The sequence below is a fragment of the Callithrix jacchus genome, chromosome 10, assembly GCF_049354715.1.
Source record: "Callithrix jacchus isolate 240 chromosome 10, calJac240_pri, whole genome shotgun sequence".
NCBI lineage: Eukaryota > Metazoa > Chordata > Mammalia > Primates > Cebidae > Callithrix > Callithrix jacchus.
In genome coordinates this window covers 72,449,808-72,472,464 of record NC_133511.1, presented here as the reverse complement: position 1 = coordinate 72,472,464, position 22,657 = coordinate 72,449,808, and the positions used below count along the sequence as shown (strand labels likewise).

At 39.8% G+C, this 22,657-nt stretch overlaps 2 protein-coding genes across 8 annotated transcripts in view; one reads left to right on the top strand and one right to left on the bottom strand.

The window, feature by feature from the left end:
• The window catches only part of LOC100408224 (olfactory receptor 2AG1), an 89,609-nt gene that overhangs the window by 6,000 nt on the left and 60,952 nt on the right, over positions 1–22,657 (bottom strand). Inside the window, exons 1-4 of one of the 7 annotated variants that reach the window (XM_035265674.3) lie at positions 17,873–18,340; positions 15,953–16,337; positions 15,724–15,808; positions 13,101–15,124 (exon numbers count right to left, since the gene is read on the bottom strand). In XM_035265674.3, coding sequence (XP_035121565.2) covers positions 15,113–15,124; positions 15,724–15,808; positions 15,953–16,317 — 462 coding nt within the window. In that variant the 5' untranslated portion in view covers positions 16,318–16,337; positions 17,873–18,340 and the 3' untranslated portion in view covers positions 13,101–15,112. Of the gene's footprint in view, positions 1–13,100; positions 15,125–15,267; positions 16,338–17,872; positions 18,341–18,878; positions 18,970–22,657 lie in introns of those variants that run through there. The other 6 variants (XM_078340407.1, XR_013523277.1, XM_078340409.1 and 3 more) reach the window with 6 other exon arrangements.
• Positions 3,148–4,439, top strand: LOC100407863 (olfactory receptor 2D3-like). Its single transcript, XM_002759283.6, has one exon. The coding sequence runs from the start codon at positions 3,307–3,309 to the stop codon at positions 4,228–4,230; it is 924 nt and encodes a 307-aa protein (XP_002759329.1). The 5' UTR covers positions 3,148–3,306; the 3' UTR covers positions 4,231–4,439.

Below are 22,657 nucleotides of genomic sequence, written 5' to 3'. Positions count from 1 at the left end.
GTACATGTTCTTGTTTCATGTTCATTGTTCAGTTTTATCTATTTTGTGGACAGGAATTAAAGTCCATGCATAATGATTTATAGGTCTTTTATTACTAATTTTTTTTTTTTGAGACAGAAGCTTGCTCTGTCAACTCACTGCAACCTCTGCCTCCTCGATTCAAGCGATTCTTCAGCCTCAGCCTCCTGCATAGCTGGGATTACAGACCCATGCCACCACATCTGGCTAATTTTTTATGTTTTTAGTAGAGATGGGGTTTCACCATGTCGGTCAGGCTGGTCTCGAACTCCTGACTTTGTGGTCTGCCCACCTTGGCCGCCCAAATTGCTGGGATTACAGGTGTGAGCCACCATTCTCTGCCCATTACTAATTTTTAAGAGGTCTTTATATATTAAAAATAATTTAAAATTCTTTTAAAATTGTTTGCAAATATGTTCCCAGATTATTTTACTTATATTGTAGTGGCATCTACTACATAGAAATCTGACTTATAAATGGTCAAGTTGTTAGCATTTTCCTTTATGATTTCTTTGGATACCTGTTTAGAAAAGCTTTCATCATCCAGAAATTAGAGAGAGAGAGAGAGAGAGAGATAATTAGCTAGACAGAAAAACAGACTATATGTTTTATATGAAGCTGACTTTTATTAAAATATATTTTACTTTATTTATATTTAATATATATATAATATATTTATATTTTATTTATAAAATATATTTTAATATATAAATAAGTAAAAAACGTAACCTAGCGAAGCAAATGAACATACATATTATCTCATGTAGTTACCCATTTTTCATGTTTATGGCAAGAGCAGACACAATCTACTCATTTAGCATGAATCTCAAATACAATAAAATTTTACTACTGACAGTCCTTATACTATACATTAGGTCTCTACATATCTGTTCCTTTTATCCTCCAACCTACATCTTCCCATTTCTGCCTCCAACCCCAGCCCTGTCCCTGTTAGCCACTGTTTTGTTTTCTATCTCTGTATACTTAATTTTTGCTTTTTAGATTCCACATACAAGTGAGATTGTACACTATAGATTTTTTCTGTTTCTGGCTTATTTCATTTAGCATAATGTTCTCCAGGTTGATCATGTTGTGACAAATGGCAAGATCTGATTCTTTTTTAAAGCTGAATAGTATTCCACTGTGTAAGAGTGTGTGTGTGTGTGTGTGTGTGTGTATTTTCCATTGACAAACACATTGTTTTCAAATATTTGCTATTGTGAATAATACTGCATTGAACATGGGAGTGCAGATATCTTTACTAGGTGGTGACTTCATTTCCTTTTGATATATACCCAGAAGACAGATTGCTGGGTCATATGGTGGTTCCACTTTTAATTTCTTTAGAAACTTCCATACCATTTTCCATAATGGCTATACCAATCTCCATTCCCACCAAAAATCTGAATTAAAAAAAATTCAATACATTTGGGTTGAATTATTGCTTATATTTACATTATGTGTGTATACACATGAATATACATACATATGTAAATAATTTAAAAGTGAAGAAGTAATTGTCCTTTTTTTAAAGAACTACATTTATTTAGGATGCCACATTTATCATGTATTAAATTTCCATATATAAAGAGATATGTTCCTACACTCTATTTATTGCTTAAATTTTTTCTGTCTATTCAGTATTCATTATATTAATAAGAGGAAATTTACAATATATTTTATAATTGAATTACTCATTTAGATAAAATTTGGAATAAATATGTTAAATTCCTTTATAAAAATTCTCTGTAAATATGGTTGGAATTACAGTGAATTTTTTAAATAAGACCTTGTGGTTCTATTTATAAAATCACTGTATCTATTTATCTATTCAGATATCATGTTTCACACTTTTCTTTAAATAGGTCTTGGATCTTTCTTGTGCATACCTTGTTAAATTTAGGTATTGTTCCTTTTCTGAAGGAATTCTTTTTGCTTTAATTTTTATTTGTTATCTTTGGTCCATAGTAACACAAGAAGTTTTAGTTGCTCATCTTGCATCAAACCACATTTCCAGTCAGTTATCAGGGTTGAATTGGCTCTTTGGTTCTTTCAAGATATATCATCAAATTATCTACAAATAATGTTTGTCACTTCTCTCAATATTTATTCCTTTAATACTTCCTATTGCCCAGCAGATAAGACCCTCTACAAGTGTTGAAAAATAACTGTTAAAATATGCCTGACTGTTATTTTGTGCCTATTGACCACTCTGTTATTGTGGCTTAGTCCTAAAATCATGGAAATGGAGACACTGTGTGGGCTTGTCTCTCAGAAGTGGATGTGAGAGATAGAACCGTGTAAAAAAGTTTAATCTCTGCAAGCAGTTTTTGAGGAAGAAAGAAAAATAATTGCAGAATACAGAAATAACAAGCAGGGTTCACAGGAACAAGTTTGAGAATTCCTGTGAGCCTTTGTCTCATCAACTGTGTAATGGAGATAATTATAACTACCTCATATTGACTTAAAGAGGATTTTTTTTCAGTGAACACAAACAAACATCAATAATGACTAATACCAGGAGAATGCCCAATACAAAATAATTAGTATTATTATTGCCAAAGACCCTGTGCAAAAAAACAAAAGAAAGAATACAGAGGACAGATTAGAGGATATTTTGACGATGTTATTGAGCATAACTCCTAGTGAAGCAGCTATTTTTATTGATGTGCCTCAGCACCCTTTACGTGTTGAAAATAAATGACAGGAGAATTTGGACAAGGGACAGGATCACAGACTATGACATTTTCCTTTACACTAATCATAATTTTCCATTGCTGCTCAGAGTGCTTCATTGGGATCACTTTGCTAACATAATTTTTAAAATTAGCCTTCATAAATGTTGTCAAACAGTTTACGGTATAAAAAACAGTTTACAGTATATTGCTAATTGGTTTAAAGCAAATCATTTTGTTTGCATCCCAAACCTACATAAAAGGAAGGATGCACTGTAATGAGTGCTGAAGACATCACTAAGAACTCTAAACCATTAGGTGGTCCAGTCAAGGCTTACTCATGTAGCACACGCAGGATGATTTCTCCCCTAAGAGTGTTCCTAAAAGATTCAAAGGGAAAATATCAGAAATGGTTTTTAATGGTCAAAGCTATTGAGCAAAAGGAGAATGCAGGTTTTTTTTTTTTTCATGTGGAAGCTATTAAGAGACAAAAATCAATAGTTCAGCTTTGGACTCTGATTAATAAAATATGTACGTTACTTGGAGTTTTTAAATAATTGATCAATGTGTGTTCCTTTTCTTGTTGCTGACCTATAAACAGGAATAAACATTGATGGGAGAAGAGAACAAAAGCTATGTGAATGAATTTGTCTTCTTGGGCCTTTCACAGGATCCAGAGACACAAGTTCTGCTTTTCTTCATTTTCCTGATTATTTACTTGCTCACTGTGCTGGGAAACCTGCTGATCATTGTACTCATTCACATTGACTCCAGACTCCACACACCTATGTATTTTTTCCTTAGAAACTTGTCCTTTGCTGATCTCTGTTTTTCTACTACCACTGTCCCCCAGGAGTTAATCCACTTCCTGGTGAAGAAGAAAAGCATTTCCTTTGCTGGATGTTCAACACAGATTGTTGTCTTACTTCTGGTTGGATGTACAGAGTGTGCACTGCTGGCAGTGATGTCCTATGACCGGTACGTGGCTGTCTGCAAGCCCCTGCACTACTCCACCATTATGACACATTGGGTATGTGTTCAGCTGGCTATAGGGTCCTGGGCCAGTGGAGCACTTGTGTCTCTGGTGGACACCACATTCACATTGCGTCTACCTTACCGAGGAAGTCATATCATTAACCATTTTTTCTGTGAACCTCCTGCCCTCCTGAAGCTGGCTTCAGCAGACACTTACAGCACAGAAATGGCCATCTTTGCAATGGGTGTGGTAATCCTCCTGGCTCCTGTCTTCCTCATCCTTGTCTCATACTGGAATATTATCTCCACTGTGACCCAGATGCAGTCCAGGGAGGGAAGGCTGAAGGTCTTCTCTACCTGTGGTTCCCATCTCATTGTTGTTGTTCTCTTCTATGGCTCAGCAATATTTGCTTACATGAGGCCAAACTCCAAGATAATGAATGAAAGGGATAAAACGATCTCGGTGTTCTACTCAGCAGTGACACCCATGCTGAACCCCATAATTTACAGTTTAAGGAACAAGGATGTCAAAGGGGCTTTCAGGAGAGTAACTGCAAAATAATTATGATGACCATTTTAGGGATTTGGAGAGAAGTTATTTTCTTGTTAATTTTTTCCATTTCACTTTAGTTTTCTCTTTTCCTATATCTTTCTCAAAAAGGCAATTCAACAAATTACCTATTCAGAGCAAGGCACCTTAGTAGACACAGGAAATAAATTAAAAGAAAGAAAAGAAAATGCAAGGGAAGGAAAAAATAAAGGCAGGGAAAAAATGAGGAAGGAAGGAAGGAGGGAGGGAGGCAGGGAGGGAGGAAGGGAGGGAGGGAGGGAGGACGGACGGACAGTCACTTCTCTCCTGGCCCATACAAGCTAATAAGGAAGTTAAAACAAGTAGGAATATAACTATACATCAATACCAAAGTACTAATAAATATAACTATCACAAATATAAGAACATACTCCTGCCAATATCTTTTGAACACATACTATATATCCTAGGTACATTTATGAAGCTAGGGCTACACATATAAAAAACAAAGTTTTATGGTGTCATATTTCTAACATGGCCTTGGATTCTAAATTTAACAATTTCTGAAATTGAAAAGAGAGCGCATTTGAGGAGTAACAAATGGTGGAATTTTTCCAAAAGTACATGTAAAAGTTAGAAAAATAGTGAGCTATAAGGCTGAAAAGACAAAAGGTGCAAATTTAGAGGTGCCTTGAGTTCAATACTAAAGAATTCCTAGCATGTAATTCTGAGAAAACTGAAGATTAGAGGATTTGTGAGGTGGTGATGAAAACTGAAGATAAATGTAAGAAAAGGAAGTCTGGGGCACTTTTTATGCCTTAGAAACTACAGGAAAGGCATTTGAGCTTCATAATGTAGGCTGTAGTTTTGCATAACGTGACCCACAGTGATGCCTAGATAGTTTGTTAAAAATGTTTCTCAGAACAGGGTAGGGTGGGGAAGTTTATCCCAAGAATTTCCATTTATAACAGGTTCTAGGTGATTCTTAACACACGAAAACATTTATGCTGCTTTTTAGGTAATAAGATAACTTTTAATATAAATGATGGATGCAATTATTTGCTTAAGTTCGACTCTTCCATAGATTGTAAGCTCCATGGCAAAGAATGTGACCATTTTGCTGATCTCTATATTACCACTGTAATAAAATGTGCAGCCACTGTTGCTGCTCAAGAAATAGACTTGAATTAATGAATAGAGCTGGAGTTCAGGAGAGAGATATGGACCAGAGAAATAAATTTGCATGTTAAATAAATGAAATGCAACTTAATATTCTTAAAGATGTATAACAAATTTTAACCAGAAAACCAAATGTACAGGTGGTTTCATTAAAATGCCAGTATCTGGTCCTACAGCAGACCATAAGGGTGATGAAGATGGATGCGCGCTCTCTCTCTCTCTCTCTCACATATATATGAACCTTATAGCTCACTATTTTTCTAACTTTACACCTACTTATATGTATGTATGTGTGTATACACACATATATAATTATGCATATATATGTATATGTATACACATGTGTATGTGTGTATAGACATATATATGAGAGATGTGTGTATATATATAGCTTCATATATATGTGTATATACACATACATACACACAAATATATAATTATTGAAAGATCCCGATTTAAATCTGTAATGAAATCCTGGATGAGACTTGACATTGCAGAAAGATAATGGGAAAGATGTACTTGAGAGACTGAGTTGGGAGGACTGCTTGAGTCCAGAAGTCCAAGAGTCCAGGAGTTTGAGGCTCTAGTTAAGTAATATTTGTACTACTGCATTGCAGCCTGGGTGAGACAGAGCAAAACCCCACCTCAAAAAAATAAATAAAAAGAATACAGGACAGAACCCTGGACTTACCAACATTTCTGGGGAAGTGAAGAGTAGCTAATCAAGCCTGGAGCAGCAAGAATCAGAAATTCAGGAGGAAAAGCCAAATAAAATCATGTCAGGAGTGACAAGAGACGTTGAAATACTATGCAGCCATTAAAAATGCGTTCATGTCCTTTGTAGGGACATGGATGAATCTGGAAACCATCATTCTCAGCAAACTGACACAAGAGCAGAAAATCAAACACCACATGTTCTCACTCATAGGTGGGTGTTGAACAATGAGAACACATGTATACAGGGAGAGGAGCAACACACTGGGATCTGTTGGGAGGGTGGGGGAGGGACAGCGGGTGGTGGGGAGGTTGGGGAGGGATAACATGGGGAGAAATGCCAGATGTGGGTGATGGGGGATGGAGGCAGCAAACCACCTTGCCATGTAAGTACCAATGCAACAACCCTGCATGATCTGTGCAGATACCCCAGAACCTAAAGTACAATTAAAAAAATAAAAATAAAAACTCAGATAATTAGCAAAAAAAAAAAAAAGTAAAGAGACCTTTTGGAAAAGATTTCTAAATGTCTGAGGAGTTTTATGTATTGATAAAAGCCTACTAAATGTGTCAATTATGTCATTACTGATCTTGGCAAACATTATTGCCACAGAATGATGGAGTCACATAGTTACAGACTTTTAGCAAAGATACAGAATGCATTCCAGAGAAGGCAACCTTTAAGTTGAGAACTGAATGGTTCTGTCCTGGATTCTTTCTCACTATCTCACTATACTTTTTTTTTCTTTTTTTTGAGATGGAGTCTTACCCTGTCACCCAGGCTGGAATGGAGAGGCAGATATATTGCTCACTACAGCTTCAAACTTCTAGGCTCAAGCAACTGTGCTCAAAAACTGACTAGCAAAGAGTTAACCAAGTAGAGGTATATTGTAGGGGTAAGAGGCAATGAATCAATTATTTTCCACGGTATTTCATTATTCAACCTTTCTATTTTTCACCTTGTGAAAATCCACTTTTTAATATGCCATGATGTTTTTGATTTGATACATTGAATTTATAGGTTATTTATTAAAAGATTAACATCCTCAAATAAAAAATAATAAGTATTTTTATTTAGGATCATGGCATAGTCCTCTATTTCTTCAGCAAAGAGATACACACACACACACACTCGTGCTCCTATAATTTTCACATTGTTATTATAGATATTATGCTACAGGTATTCCTAGATTTTATGGAGAAAAAACAATGACAAACACAAAGCATAGTTCATGCTCTCAAGGAGCTTTCATTTTGGAGGGTCAAGTCAGAGAGTCATCAAGTAAACTAAAATATAAAATAAGGAAGTTTAATATAATTTTAAGTGCAATGAAGACAATAAAACGAAGTGTGCCGTGATGCCTTTTGGTTTGGGTGCATGCTATCTGCATTGGTAACTTCTTTGAGAAGTTAACATTTAAGATGAGAACTAAATACTCTGAAGTACTAAAACAAGCTTTAACAGAGATCATAGGCTAGGAGAATAGCTACTAATTGGCCCTAAAGCAGGAACAATTTTGGACTATATGATGGACAGCACAGAGGTCAATGGGTTGAGATTAGAGTGAGTGTCAGGGAGCACAGTTTCGGACTTGGGCTGAAAAGTTGGCAGAAACTAGATGATGGGCATCTGTATGGAAAAAATGGCTTGACCTGATTTATGTTTACGAAGATCAGTCTATGTACTAGGGGGTGAAAAAAGATTATCTTGGGGCAAGAGTGGAAAAAGAAAGACCGATTAGGAATGTATCGTGGAGCAACAGTAAACAAGTCATGGTGACTTGGACTGAGACGTTTGTAGGGAAACCGAGAAGTACACATATGTGGAGTCTACTGTATGCATGAAGCCCATAGGATTTACTTTTAATGTGGTAAGGCAAAGAGAGAAAACAGTGTTTATATTTAAGCTTTCAGTTTGATCACATGTGTGGATGGTAATGCTATTAATTTAGGTGGAACTAACTGAGGGAAGAACAGATCAGTAGGGTGATGAATCAAAATTATACTTTAAGTTTAAAATTTGTATTAGTAGGAAGTGGTCATTTAGATATATGAGTCTGTGCATTATGCAAGTAGTGTGGTCTTTGGGACTCAAAAGTATATGGACAGAATTTAAATCTATTATTAAGTGGATGAAATTACTCAGGAAGTGATTCTTGATTGAGAAGACAGGGAATTCTATATTAGTATCATCGAAATGTGGAAACATTCAGAAAGAAAAAGATAAGGCAAAAAAAAGGGTAGGGATTAAAGAGGCAAGCCAGGGATGTGTGGTGTCTGGAAGCCAAAAGAAGAAAAATTCCCCAACAGAGGGATGTGATCAATTATATCAATGTTGCTGAAAGGTTGATGGAGGAGAATATTGAGGTGAACAGTTTATTTAGCACGTTAATGATAATTTTGACAACAAAAAAAACAGATTCATAGAAAGAGACCAGAGCTTGATTCAAAGTGTGTTGAGATGTAAATAGAAGATCAGCAAAAGATAAAATGGGCATAGATACTCCCCTTTTATTTTTTTTTCCTGCCAAGAGAAGCTAAAAATAATGCCACAGTAACTGAGGGGGATTGGAGTCATGGAAAGGCTTCTCATTTTTTAAATTTATTTTTATTTTTATTTTTGAGGCAGAATCTCACTATGTTGCCCAGGCTGGAGTGCATGGTGTGATCTCAGCTCACTGCAGCCTCCACCTCCTGGTTCAAGCAGTTATAATGAGGGAAAACAGTAAGTGTACATGCAGGCACAGGTGTGCAGAATATTTGGAGAGGGGCTTTGTAGCCAACTGCTTCTGTTCTAGTGAAGTGTGAGGCAAGGCATCAGCCGAGAATGATGGTGTGAAATGGTCATTTTAAAACTGCTTTAGACTAGGTTCAGGAAGTATAGTGGTACACCATGTTCAGGAAGGCAAGGCTGAGTATTGTAAAAATGCTCAAATTATCAAATTAATTTATCAGTTAAATATATTCACAATCAAATTGCAAATGAGCTATGAAGATGTGAATGGCAGAATAAAATGTCTTCTCAAAGAGTAAAGAGGAGAAAGGAGCTATAACTGAATAGTTAGCCAAAATATACCTTATTGGAACCTGTCTGATGAAAGTAATAGAATCAATTAATAGAGAACCGAAGGATTGGCTAATGCCCTTTTCGGCCTTAGCCCACCTGTACCCAGGTGAATAAACAGCCATGTTGCTCACACAAAGCCTGTTTGGAAGGTCTCTGCATTCAAAGCGTGAGTTTTTCAACATTAGGTGCCAGAAACCCGGGGCACAGGAACTCCTGCAGGAGACCAAATCCCCGTCCCTGTTCTTGTGCTCCCTCCATGAAGAGATCTACCTACCAACCTGGGGTCATCAGACCAGCCCACAGATGCACACCACCGGCTATTTTGGTAAGCAGTCTCTCTTTTTTGCTTTCCTATCCTTTTGTCTTTTCCTTTCTACTTCCTCCCCCTTTCAGTTTCGTCCTTTTTCCACCACAAAAACAAGGAAAGTCAGGTAAACGAGGTTCTTCTGTGAGGTTCATGACTGGAAAATCCTACGTAGGTCACGGATCCAGGGACCCAGTTTCCTCAGGGGCTTGACTATCGTGGAGACGTTCACCCTAGTCACTTGCCCACCCGGCTCATGCAGGTCAACGTAGAGGACACTCTCTTTGACCACCCACCAATGACAAGGTTCAACCCAGGCTCAACTAGGGATGCCTTTTGAGCAGCTGGGTTGCATGCCCATTTTCCTTGTCTCTGCTGCCTTTCCAGAACCATGGGCTATATCGTCTATCTTCTATCCCTCCCATCTCTCCACTGGCCTGTGTTCTAAAAAAAACCTCAAGCCTCTTCACTGTCTCCTAACCTAAAACCCAAACGTCTCATCTTCTGTAACACTGCATGGCCACAATACAAATTAAACAGCAGCTCCAATGGCCAAAAATGGCACTTTCAACCTCTCTGTTTTACAAAATTTAAACAATTTTTGTCGCAACACAGGCAAATGGTCTGAAATTCCCTATGTCCAGGAATGTTTTTACACACCAATCCCTCCCTAATCTCGACTCCCAGCTTACAGTTTAGTCCTGCTGCTACCTCCTCTGCCCTCCCCAACAATTCCCCCTTCCAGAGGTGGCTAGAGCCAAAGGCATAGTTAAGGTGCACATTCCTTTTCCTTTATCGAGCCTTTCCAAATTGGCCACCAGTTAGGCTCCTTTTCATCAAATTCTCCAGTACTTAACCCAGTCCTATAACCTCAACTGGAGTGACTTAAATGTCATCCTTACTTCTCTCACCCCTAAAAAAACACTTACCAAGCATTTTATCACCCAGTCAACCCCAACATTACAAAAAGGTACAAAAAGTAAAATCTGGCCCTCAAACCCCACAACAGGAATTAAGCAACCCCACCTTCAAGGTGTTCAATAATAGGAAAAAGTCTGCCCGGCGGCAGCTTGTCTCAGAACTACAGATGCTTGCCTCTTGCATAAGACAAACCTCAGCCTCTCCACCGGCTCACAAAGATTTCAAAGCGCCCAGACTGCAGCGCATCCAGCCACCCCTCCTGGACCTTGCTTCAAGTGTCGGAAACCTGGCCACTGGGCCAAGAAATGCCCGCAGCCCAGGATTTCTCCTAGGCCCTGCCCCGTCTGTGCGGGGGCCCCCACAGAAAGTCGACTGTCTGACTTACGTTGCTGCTCCCAGAGCTCCTGAAGCTCCAATTGTAGGCTTGGCGGCTAAACACTGACGCTGCCCGAGCATTTTGGAAGCCTCCTGGACCATCATGGATGCCAAGCTTCGGGTAATTTACGGTGAAGGGTAAGTCCATCCCCTTCTTAATCAACACGGGGGCCTCCCACTCCACGCTCCCTTCTTTTCAAGGACCTGTTTCATTGGCCTCCATAACTGTTGTGGGAATTAATGGCAAGGCCTCCAGGCCTCTCAAAACTCCCCAGGACTGGTGTCAATCAGGCCAGCACTCCTTTCCACATTCTTTCCTAATCATCCCCACTTGTTCAGTTCCCCTGTTAGGCCGAGATATCCGAACAAAATTGTTTGCCTCTTTAACTGTTCCTGGGCTACATTCACACCTCATTGCCGCCCTCCTTCCCAAACCCATACCTCCCTCAATATGTCCCCTTATGTTCCCCAACCTTAACCCTAGGATGTAAAACACTGCCTTCCCATGCGTTGCTACAAGTCACTCACCCCTCATCATCCCCTTAAAACCTAACCACCCTTACCCTGCCCAGCCCCAGTACCAAATGCCACAACAGGCTTTAAATGTAAAGCCTGTTATCACCCTGTATTGCAATACGGACTTTTAATTCACCCTCCTGCTTCTTCAGCTTCTATACTCAAAGGGGTATTGTGTATCCCCTTCCAAAGCCCACATTTCTTCCCCATCTGTTATTATCTTTCACCAGCATACACATGCCCTTCCTGCCAACTGTATCCAGTTAATTTCCCAAACCCCAACCTCATACACCAAACAACAGCTTCTCTCCATCCCGGGTGTGGTTGCTACTTTCACCTGTGCATACCAGGTTTTGCTATTCTAACTAAGCCATTGTATAAACTCACTAAAGAAAACTTATCTAATCTTATTAATCCTAAATCCTTTCCTCGGTTTGCTCCTTAAAAAACAGCTCTAAAAACTGCTCCCTCACTAGCTCTCCCCAACCTGTCTCAACACTTTTTCATTATATACGGCTAAAATCCAGGGCTATGCAGTCGGAATTCTCACACAGGAGCCAGACCCATGGCCTGTAGCCTTTTTATCTGAACAATTTAACCTAACAGTCCTGGGCTGTCCCTCATGACAACGCACAGCAGCAGCTGCTGCCCTAATACTCTTAAAATCCCTCAGAATCACAGGCTATGCCCCATTTACCCTCCAGCTCTCACAACCTCCAAAGTTTTCTCTTTACACCTCACAAACTCAGCCCCTCGCTTCTCCACCTTTATGCAGTTGCCCCTACTACTTAAACCACACCTCAGAAAGTCTGTTTCTGTTATTTTCTGTCTGACTGTGCTCAGATTCACTGTCCTGATTGACTTTTGTTTAAGTTGCTGGTTTACATGTTTCCTCCAGGCAATTACAGCTAATATTTGACTCAATCTGGCTCCCGTTCTCTGCTCAAACCCAATCTTGTTAAATAAAATGAGCGGTTACTTATAAATACCACGAGCTTCCTCACACACCATAAAAACAAAAGCTCTCCCTCCACACAGTTAACCTTCTCTAATACTCCTTCTCCTTCTCTTATTTAAATGCTGTTTTTCCAATTAATCTCTCAATTCCTATAAAATCGTATACAAGCAATAACCAATCAGTCAATATGACAAATGCTCCTTCTAACAACCCCACAATTTTACCCCTTTCCCCAAAATCTCCCAGCGGTTTAAATTCTTTCCCATTTTTAGGTTTCCACCTTGCCCCCAATCCTGCTGGAAGAAGCCTTGAGAAACTTCGCCCTCACCCCCTAAAACCGGTTATCACCCCCTCTTCTCTAATTCTTTCTCTCCATATATAAAAAGATAGATATGTCATGTCTCCATATGCAAGTCTGGAGCCTGAAAGTCTGAAGCCCTGCTTGCCTCAGCTGAAGTCTCCCAGTCCCTGCCTGCGTTCACCATTGTCCCTAATCGCCCAGCAGAGCTTCCCACAAGCCCCTCACCCAACCCTGCCATCTTAAATGTTCTTATGATCATGTAAATACCTCTCACCCAACCCTGCCATTGTAACTGAACTTGTGTACTCCTTGCCCCTACCCCCACCACTGTAACTGAACTTATTCTGTAACACCCCCACCCCCCAAAAAACTACCCAAACCTATAAAACCAACTCCTATCCCACTGCCCTTTGCTAATGCCCTTTTTGGCCTTAGCCCACCAGCACCCAGGTGAATAAACAGCCATGTTGCTCACAAAAAAAAAAAAAAGAAGAAGAAGAAGAAAACCAAAGGATTGCTTTAAAATATTACTGGAAAAATGGTAGCTTTGATGAAAGTTAAAATATCATTTTCACATGAAAAGAAAAATTAGACATTTATTTTTAAAGTTAAACAAATGATAGGGTGACAAAATATGTAAAATATATAAATTGTTACCTAAATTGGACTGTGTAACAGACAGAAAAGATGTCAATGAGAATAGAAAATTATATCCTAACAGTAAAAATCACTGGAAAACATAAAATATATCTTTCACTATGCAAATATTTTAAATATTTCTCTGTCTAAAAAATATCTACTGTGAAGATATTAGAAGCCAAATAACAAATTGAAAAAAAGTTATTACCACAAATATAACAAAGTCTCTGTGTTCCTAACCTGTAAAGAACTTCAACAAACTGATAAGAAAAATGTGAACAAGTTACTTAAGCAAACTAAACAAATATTATACGTTATCAATTAGTGAAGACTATTTATATGTAAAATTTAACAAGAAAAAAGATGTAGTGGGTTAAACTCTTATATGTTGCTGTTAAGAATGCAAAATATTTAACATTTTTTAAAAAACTTATTTGTCTTTTCATATCAAGGGTACTAAATAGATTTTTAACCTCTGTTTCAGTAATTTCACTCATAGGAATTTTCTACAGAAAAAAAAAGTCCTACATCCGAGAGACGGACATTACTGATTTCACACACACACACACACACACACACACACACACACAACAATGTTAAACGTAAAACCATGATAGCTAATAATATTACAAAACACCCATGTTTTACTATCACTCAACTGTATTTTCAGGGCCATTTATTCTGTAGGTGTTAAACTTATTAAATACTTACTATATGACACATGCTGATTACAAATATAAAGATGCCTTATATTTATGTTTACTAACTTGTTTAATTCTCACAACGCTACAAAGTAAGTCTTATTGTTAATGTCAATTTACACTTTGCACAAGACTTGCAAACTCGCAGACTTGGGCACAAACAAGTAATATGCTCAAAGTTATAGAACTAAGTGGGGGGTATTGAATTCTAACTCTGGACGCTGATAATAGACCCTAGACTCTTTGCAGTGCTGTATACTGCTGTTATATACCATAGGGAAAAATAACCATATGCTAGTAGGTTTTAAAAATCTGTTTTACACACACACATCAAATCAGTAAAATGCATGCCTGTATTAAAATGGAAGGAAATTTATATAAATATGTGTAGGAACTATCTCTACTCAGCCTTGCCTTCCAAACATGATATACACTATACTTTCTGAACCTAGTATCAGTCACTGTTTTAAATTACTACAGAATTGACTTAAAAAGTGTTAGCAATCTTCTGACAGCCATATCCTCCAAAACAGTGTCATTTAATTAGCCATATTATTTTAAATTGTTTTTAAGTTTCAAAATGCAACTCACAGCTTTTGTAGACACCTTTTGTTTTCAGTATTCTTAGACTTACAAACTCATAGTAGTGCAGCATAATTAAGCTGGTGAGAAAATGCATTATGTTGTCCTCTCCTTCTTGAGCACAAACACACAGACACTCATATACCCACACCCACCACACATGTGAACACTGCAATTGTTGGAATGTTACAAGTTAGCCTTGGATAATGGAAAAATCACTATTTTGCTTGTGTTTTTAATTAGCAAGAAATAAGCAGAGTTATTTATCATAAACTTTGCTTATAGACTGCCTTCACCTTGTTTTCTTCATTTCATTAATAATTGAATTTTAGGAACTATAAAATATCTCCATGTCAAAAACCAACAAACAAAAACAAACAAGCAAAGACACTTGTTGACATATTTCATGTGGCCGATGTTTAGAAAGAGAAAAAAAAGAGTGAGTACAATGCAAATACAAGCAATCTACTACCAGTTGGGGCATTTGACAAGAAGTCTGTATAATTCTTTTAATAAGATCACTTGGTCTGAATGTGTGCAGATCTCCGGACATCTCCCCTTTGATGTTTGGCCGCCCACTTGAAACTTTCCTTTCTCTGATCCAATACAAACTTCCAAGGTTAGATAGAGGTCATGTCCCAAGGTGGGACCCATTTAACTAAGTACCTTCCTGGAAAAACAAAGAGTAAATTTTAAATAGAGTGAAGAGTAATTTTAGATAATATAAATCATGCCCTATACTTCATGGAGAGAAGACTGAAAGAGCATTTGACAAATCCAGTTACATTCCTTCACTTTTCTATTGAATGCTATAGTCTGCACTGTATTAATTTTACCATTAGTATTTGATTCATAACATCCATTTTCTGACTTTGAGGAGAAAGACTTTTGGAAGATAGCCAGGAGATCTCCCTAGAGCGTGGAGTGTGCCAGCAGCATATATTTTCCCAGGACCCTCCTCAAGGCCCCCATGACTTCCTTATTTCTCAGGCTGTAGATGAGGGGATTCAAGGCTGGAGTGACAATTGTGTAGAAAACAGATATGATGTTGTCTTGTTTGGGACTATGGAAGGAACTGGGCAAGACATACATGAATGTGGCAGCTCCATAGAACATCCCAACTACAGTCAGGTGGGAAGAGCAGGTGACAAGGGCTTTCTTCCTCCCCTCATTTGATGGCATATGGAGCACAGTGAATAAGATTAGCGTGTAGGAGGCCAGTACAGCAGCAAGAGAGGGAATCAGGAAAGTCACACCCATTACATATACCATGAGCTCATATCTGGAGGTATCAGCACAGGCCAACTTCAACAAGGGTAGGATCTCACAGAGCAGATGCCTGATCTTCTGGGCCCTGCAGAAGGGATAGTGCATGGTATACACCGTATATACTAGGGCACTTAGGGATGCCAGGGTCCAGGATGTAGCCACCATGAGCCAGCAGACTCTTGGGCTCATGAGGGTCATGTATTTCAGTGGATGACAAATGGCCACATACCTGTCATAGGCCATGAAGGCCAGTAGGAGGTCTTCAGCGCCACCCATTGTCAGTGCCAGGAACATCTGAAGGGCACAGCCTCCAAAGGAGATGGTGTTTTCTCTGCGCAGAAAGTCTGCAAGGGCCTTGGGAGTGACAACAGATGTGAACAGGAGGTCCATGAGAGAGAGCTGCCCAAGCAGGAGGTACATGGGCACGTGGAGCTGCACTTCTACTGTGATGACCAGGAGCAGCAGGGCATTGCTGGTCAAGGCCAACATGTACAGGACAGTAATTGTAGCACAGACCACTTCAGGAGACCCACTGCCATTCAGAATTCCCACCAAGATGAAGGCATTTTCCAAGGTGGAGTTCCAGAGCTCCATGCTGTGGCTTCTTTCATTACCTAGAACAAGATGGATACTCCATGAATTTTTTCTAAGATGAAATCTAGTTTTGTAACATCAGGGCACCTTAGGACATGAATCCACTGAGATAATACCCTTTCCACTGATAATTGGCTTTTCCTCTTGATTTCTGAATGTCTGACTTTTTTCATAGTATTTTAATAAAAGATCCATCTAAATGGAGAACAGATATCACAATAATAACTAAACATTAAGTGATGCATAAAATCTTATTTAAGACATTAAACCTGAACATGTATCTTTCCAGAAAAATTAAATTATCTTTCTCTTAAGATTAAAGAAATATTCTGCCACACACACCCTAGATTATCCTTGGACCTATTCAGTTAGTTTTCTTCACAGACCTGTTTTGATATGAAATTCCAAACACATACAGAGATTGGATTTCAGTAAAGCACTTCCCCTCCTTCTCCATAGAGCTAACAGCCACATTTGTTTGCAGTACTCAAGGCGGTAGATGAAAGCCTTATTAGTGGACTAAAACTTGTCCACCTCAATTACTTCTCTTAGCCAGCCCTACAGAAGCTTGAAAGAGAAGGGATGATGGACTGTCTGAAACAAGTGAATGTTGTGTTTGAGGAGGTGTTGCATTTAGAGCTAAATACTTTAGGATCAATGCAAATGTGTTTATTTAAAACAGGTTATATCAGGATGTGAGCTTGGAAGGGCTTAGAAATATAATATATGAGGTCCTTCCTAGGAAGAATGGGATGTTTGTGTTTGGGAGAAATGGTGAAAGGGAACAAAAGAGCATCTATTTTATGCTGTAATCATGCTCAATAATTTTATCCTCTCTTCTGCCTTTGACCAGATGTTCACTCTCCCTTTTGCAGGGCTAGAACATTTAAACTTGATAGAAGGATCACAGTGATAGAGAGGAACTCCTTTTCTGGAAAGCAGCTGTTGGAATTGTGGTACCCAATGCCACGGAGAAGCCAAGGAAGACCAGGGCCTAAGACTGATAGGAGTCTCTGTGCATCGTGAAACTGGACAGATAAAGCCAACTCTGAACATGCAGCTAAAGATTTTGAAGTGAAACATCCTTCTATAAATCATTTCTCCACATTATGGCGTCTATGTTTTAATATTTCACTGGTTTCCACTGACCTTTTATGGGGCCATTAGTACCTTAATGGTTAAAAGGTATGGGAACATGTAATAAGCGTATCATCATTTTTTAGATGGCCCTTTGAGGGATATTCATCATCTGACAGATGCAAAAATGCATTACCAAAAGCCAGCATGGCACACGGGGTCTAAAGACAAGTATCACGATTTCTACCAGGAAGCAGATACCCATGCCTCGGCTGTAGCACAGTCCTTATTGCTTCTCTTTTTAGGTTCAGAAAATTAAGAATACACAAATTGGAACAGGCTATGAAACCCAAATATTATACTTGGGAATCTGGCAGACAGAGTAGTTTAAGTTCTCAGGATATGCTTTGGACTCCATTTTTCCTACACAACTTGCCTAGAAACACACCTTTCCCTGAAAGAGATACAAAATCCTTACCTCAGGTGGTGAGAAGCTGAGCTGTCTGACCACTCAGACTTTCCTAGGGATTGTTTGAAGGTCAAGGATGCTCCAGTCAAAATGGGAAGAAAGAATGTGGCTTTGTTCAGCAGTATTCAGTTGGTTTAATTTTGTCAAGTTGGGTTAAGTGTCTGAAAAGTCCTAGTGAGATCAGACATTAGGGCCCTTCTATTCCTTCCACTTATCTGCAGGTCTACCCTAGAGATGGAAGTGGATGCAGACAGACAGCTAATACAGAATTTGGGTAGTTTCCTATACAGGAAGAAGATTACTTTCCTGTTCTCCCACCTGTGAAGAATTAGTAGAAACTACTACTTTCATGCAGGTTCCCAGGGAGAGACCCCTCTAGCCCTAGAGCAGTTACCAGACTGACTTCTTGCATTCAGATACAGAGACTTTGCTTCATTCTTGCTGGAGTCGGGGAGCAAAGATAAAAGCTGCAGGGTCCTGGAGGAAGTAGATATTGAGTTGATATTAAAAGAGCTGCCCAAAGGAGATTCTGTTGTCCCCTGCCTCACTCTCCCTGGAGCCAAAGGTGAGCCAGAACCTTGTCTTGAGAGAGGCTGCCCTGCCTTCTGACCCATAATCTCTTCCCTCTATTTCACCCTTATGTTCCGAGGGACTTATCATCTCAGCTCAAATGGCCTCCCTGGAAATGCTGGCCCAGGACCAGAATGATAATTAATCCTCATGGGTATGTTTCCTGGCTTGGAATTCCTGTATTTTTCTTTCGCTAAATAAGCTCAAAGGCTCTATGTTTCTATTCCACAAGCAAGGCACTGATGGCTCATTTCTAAATTAACTAAATAGAGCAGGACGCAAAGGCTCCTTGTATGGCCAGCCCTCTGTCCCAGAATATAAGGTTGGTTTCCTTACTTATGTGGCATGCTGCTTCCTTCTTTATGGTCCTTTTACCCTGGACTATTTCCTATTCAATATGACTGCTCCCTGAGGAGTCTAAATGTGAGGTCTTCCCTTCATTGACCTTTGGCAATTCAGTATGGCTTATGTGTCTTGGTGTTACTGTGTTCTGCCACCAGTGATGCTTAAAGAGTAAATGGACAATTTTCCAAGTACTAGAAAGGAAAACAAAAAGGAATTCATAGATTACTGAACTTGTAGGGTATCAATATCAATAAAAACATTTTATATTCTCCCATAAATAAAAGACAGATTATCCACTAAGTAAAGACAACTAGATAATAGTGGACTATCAATAGCAGCAATAGGACGAGGAAGAAAATATTCAAAAGTGCTGAAGAAGTATAACTGCACACCTAGAATTCCAGGCACAGCTGAGCCATCATTAATGAATTAGGACTAATTAAAAATGACATTGAAAAGTATTTATCCCCAAACACTCTCAATAAAATAATTTTGGCAAGGAGAAAAGTGGTGCCCAGGAAATGTATACAAGGAGAAACAGTGAACTAAGAAGTTGATTCAGCAAGTGAATTGGCAAGTTGAATTCTTGAAAAATAAAATATATTTATATTTTTAAAAGAGTCAAACCAAAATTCTTCACAAAAATAATAACGTGAGTGGAACTTTCCTATGGTTACTTGAAGTCTGTAGAAGCAGAATAGTAAAAGCTTCATACACATTTATTTAACAGTCTAATTTTCTTTTTTCATTATTCATTAAAGTACAATCTACATACAGTAAAATTCATGTATTTTTTAGTATACAGTTTTGCAGGTTTTGATAAATGTATATGGTCATGAGACCACCACCAAAATCAAGACATAGAACTGTCATCAGCCACAGAAATTCTCAGGTGCCTGTTTGTATTCCTCCCCCGGACCAGCCCTTGCTAACTGTCTGATCTGTTTACTGTCACCATTATTTTGTCATATAAATTACCTCATATGTTTTGAGTCTAACTGCATTCACTTAGAATACTATGTTTCGAGAGGGGACTCAAGATGGCGCTGTGAGAACCCAGGATTGGAGCCCGCGTTGAATCCGCAAACGGTGAGTCAGTGCTGCATTTCCAGAATGATCTTTGTTGCCCACAGAACTGGGAAACTCCCAAGTATAAAAAGACACGGGATGCCAGGCAGTAGGTCTGCCTGGCGAAGCCGGCAGCCGGGGCGGCGGCGGCCGGCCCTACCCAGCAATCCCCACAGGGCGCGCTTGTCCGGGTGCCTTGTTGAACCGGCAGCCTGAGACTTGAGAGGGCTGGACTTGAGACTGAACGAGACTTGCACAGTAGCCCAGCCCAGGGGATTGCAGGGACAGATCGTTTGGGATACCCAGTGGGACGAACAAAACCGCGATTTCAAACTATCCCGGGCAGACGGTCCGAGACGCTCTGTGGGGGAGGGGCGTCCACCACTACGGAGGCAACCTGCCCCAACTGATATACACGCCCACTGCTGATGCAGCCAGCCGGTGCCGAGGCAACCCGCCCCAACTGAGATACACGCCCACTGCTGACGCAGCCAGCCGTTGCCGAGGCAACCCGTCCCTACTGAGATACACGCCCACTGCTGACGCAGCCTGCCGTTGCTGAGGCAACACGCTACAACGAAGAGACTCAGCCGCAGGGCGTGGCGGAGACCACAGCAGAGCCGGCAGGAACAGCGCGAATCACACAACAGCAGGGCGGAGCCTCGGCAGCCAAACAGTGGCTAGTCTGCCTTCTAGCTGGGCAGGACACCTGATCGGACATCCAAAAATAAAGCCCAAACCCCTCAACACAGAGCATTTGAGGAAAAAAAAGGGTTGCTTAATGAGCTGTGTTGCAGCAGAATCAAACATAGCAGCCTAACAGCCCTGAATGAACAACAGAGTGCACAGCTCAGCAATTAAACCCCTATAAAGTACAAACTGTCTCCTCAAGCAGCTCCCTGACCCCTCTATATCAAAAAGACTGTCATTAGGCAGGCATCATCCTGGGACAAAGAGAGCAGAAAAAGAAACTGGTAGCATCCCTCGCTGTGCCACGGCTACTAGAGGTGCACCCCAGACAAGCAGGGTCTGGAGCGGACCTCAACAGTCGTACAGCGAAGGGGCTAGACTGGTAGAAGGAAAACCAAGCAACAGAAATACTTCATCATCAACATTCTGGGTGTCCACTCAGAGACCCAAACGAAAAGTCAGCAACTACGCAGACGACCAGCGGACAAATCCACAAAGATGGGAAGAAACCAGCGCAAAAAGGAGGAAAACACCCGAAACCAGAACACATCGCCTCCTAGAAAGGACCAAAACTCCTCACCAGCAAGGGAACAAAGCTGGACGGAGAATGACTGTGACGAAATGACGGAATTAGACTTCAGAAGATGGATAATGAGAAACTTTTGTGAGCTAAAAGATCATGTATTAAATCAATGCAAAGAAACTAAGAACCTTGAAAAAAGATTCGAGGAAATGATAACAAGAATGGATACCTTAGAGAGGAATATGAATGAATTAAAGGAGCTGAAAAACACAATACGAGAACTTCGCGAAGCAAACGCAAGTTTCAATAGCCGAATTGACCAAGCAGAAGAAAGAATATATGAAGTCGAAGACCAACTCAATGAAATAAAACGAGAAACCAAGATCAGAGAAAAAAGCGCAAAAAGGAATGAACAAAGTCTCCAAGAAATGTGGGACTATGTGAAGAGACCTAACCTACGTTTGATAGGTGTACCAGAAGGGGACGAAGAGAATGAATCCCAGCTGGAAAATACTCTTCAGGACATCATCCAGGAAAATTTCCCCCACCTAGCAAGACAAGCCAACACTCAACTGCAGGAAATACAGAGAACACCACAAAGATATTCCGCAAGAAGAGCAACCCCAAGGCACATAATCGTCAGATTCAACAGGGTTGAAATAAAGGAGAGAATACTAAGGGCAGCCAGAGAGAAAGGTCGGGTCACCCACAAAGGGAAGCCCATCAGACTCACAGCAGATCTCTCGGCAGAAACACTACAAGCCAGAAGAGAGTGGGGGCCAATATTCAACATTCTTAAAGAAAAGAACTTTCAACCCAGAATTTCATATCCAGCCAAACTGAGCTTCAGAAGTGAAGGAAGAATAAAATCCTTTGCGAACAAGCAACTACTCAGAGATTTTGTCACCACCAGGCCTGCTTTACAAGAGCTCCTAAAAGAGGCACTACACATAGAAAGGATCAATCAGTACCAGCCATTCCAAAATCACACTGAATGCTAAAGAGCTTCAACATAATGAAGAATCTACAACAACTAACGGGCAAAACATCCAGCTAGCATCAAAATGGCAGTGTCAAAGTCACACATAACAATATTAACCCTAAATGTAAATGGACTAAATGCACCAATCAAAAGACACAGACTGGCAAATTGGATAAAAATCCAAAACCCATCAATGTGCTGTATCCAGGAAACCCATCTCACATGCAAGGATACACAAAGGCTCAAAATAAAGGGATGGAGGAAGATTTACCAAGCTAATGGAAAGCAAAAAAAAGCAGGAGTTGCAATTCTCATCTCTGATAAAATAGACTTTAAAGCAACAAAGATCAAAAGAGACAAAGAAGGCCATTACATAATGGTAAAAGGATCAATACAACAAGAAGAGCTAACGATCCTAAACATATATGGACCCAACACAGGAGCACCCAGATACATAAGGCAAGTTCTTAATGACTTACAAAAGGACTTAGACTCCCACACAATAATAGTGGGAGACTTTAACACTCCACTGTCAATACTAGACAGATCAACCAGACAGAAAATCAACAAGGATACCCAGGGCTTGAACTCAGACCTGGAGCAAGCAAACCTGGTG

Bases quoted from the DNA above. Each gene is read 5' to 3' on its own strand.
- LOC100407863 (XM_002759283.6), top strand. From the start codon at position 3,307: ATGGGAGAAGAGAACAAAAGCTATGTGAATGAATTTGTCTTCTTGGGC.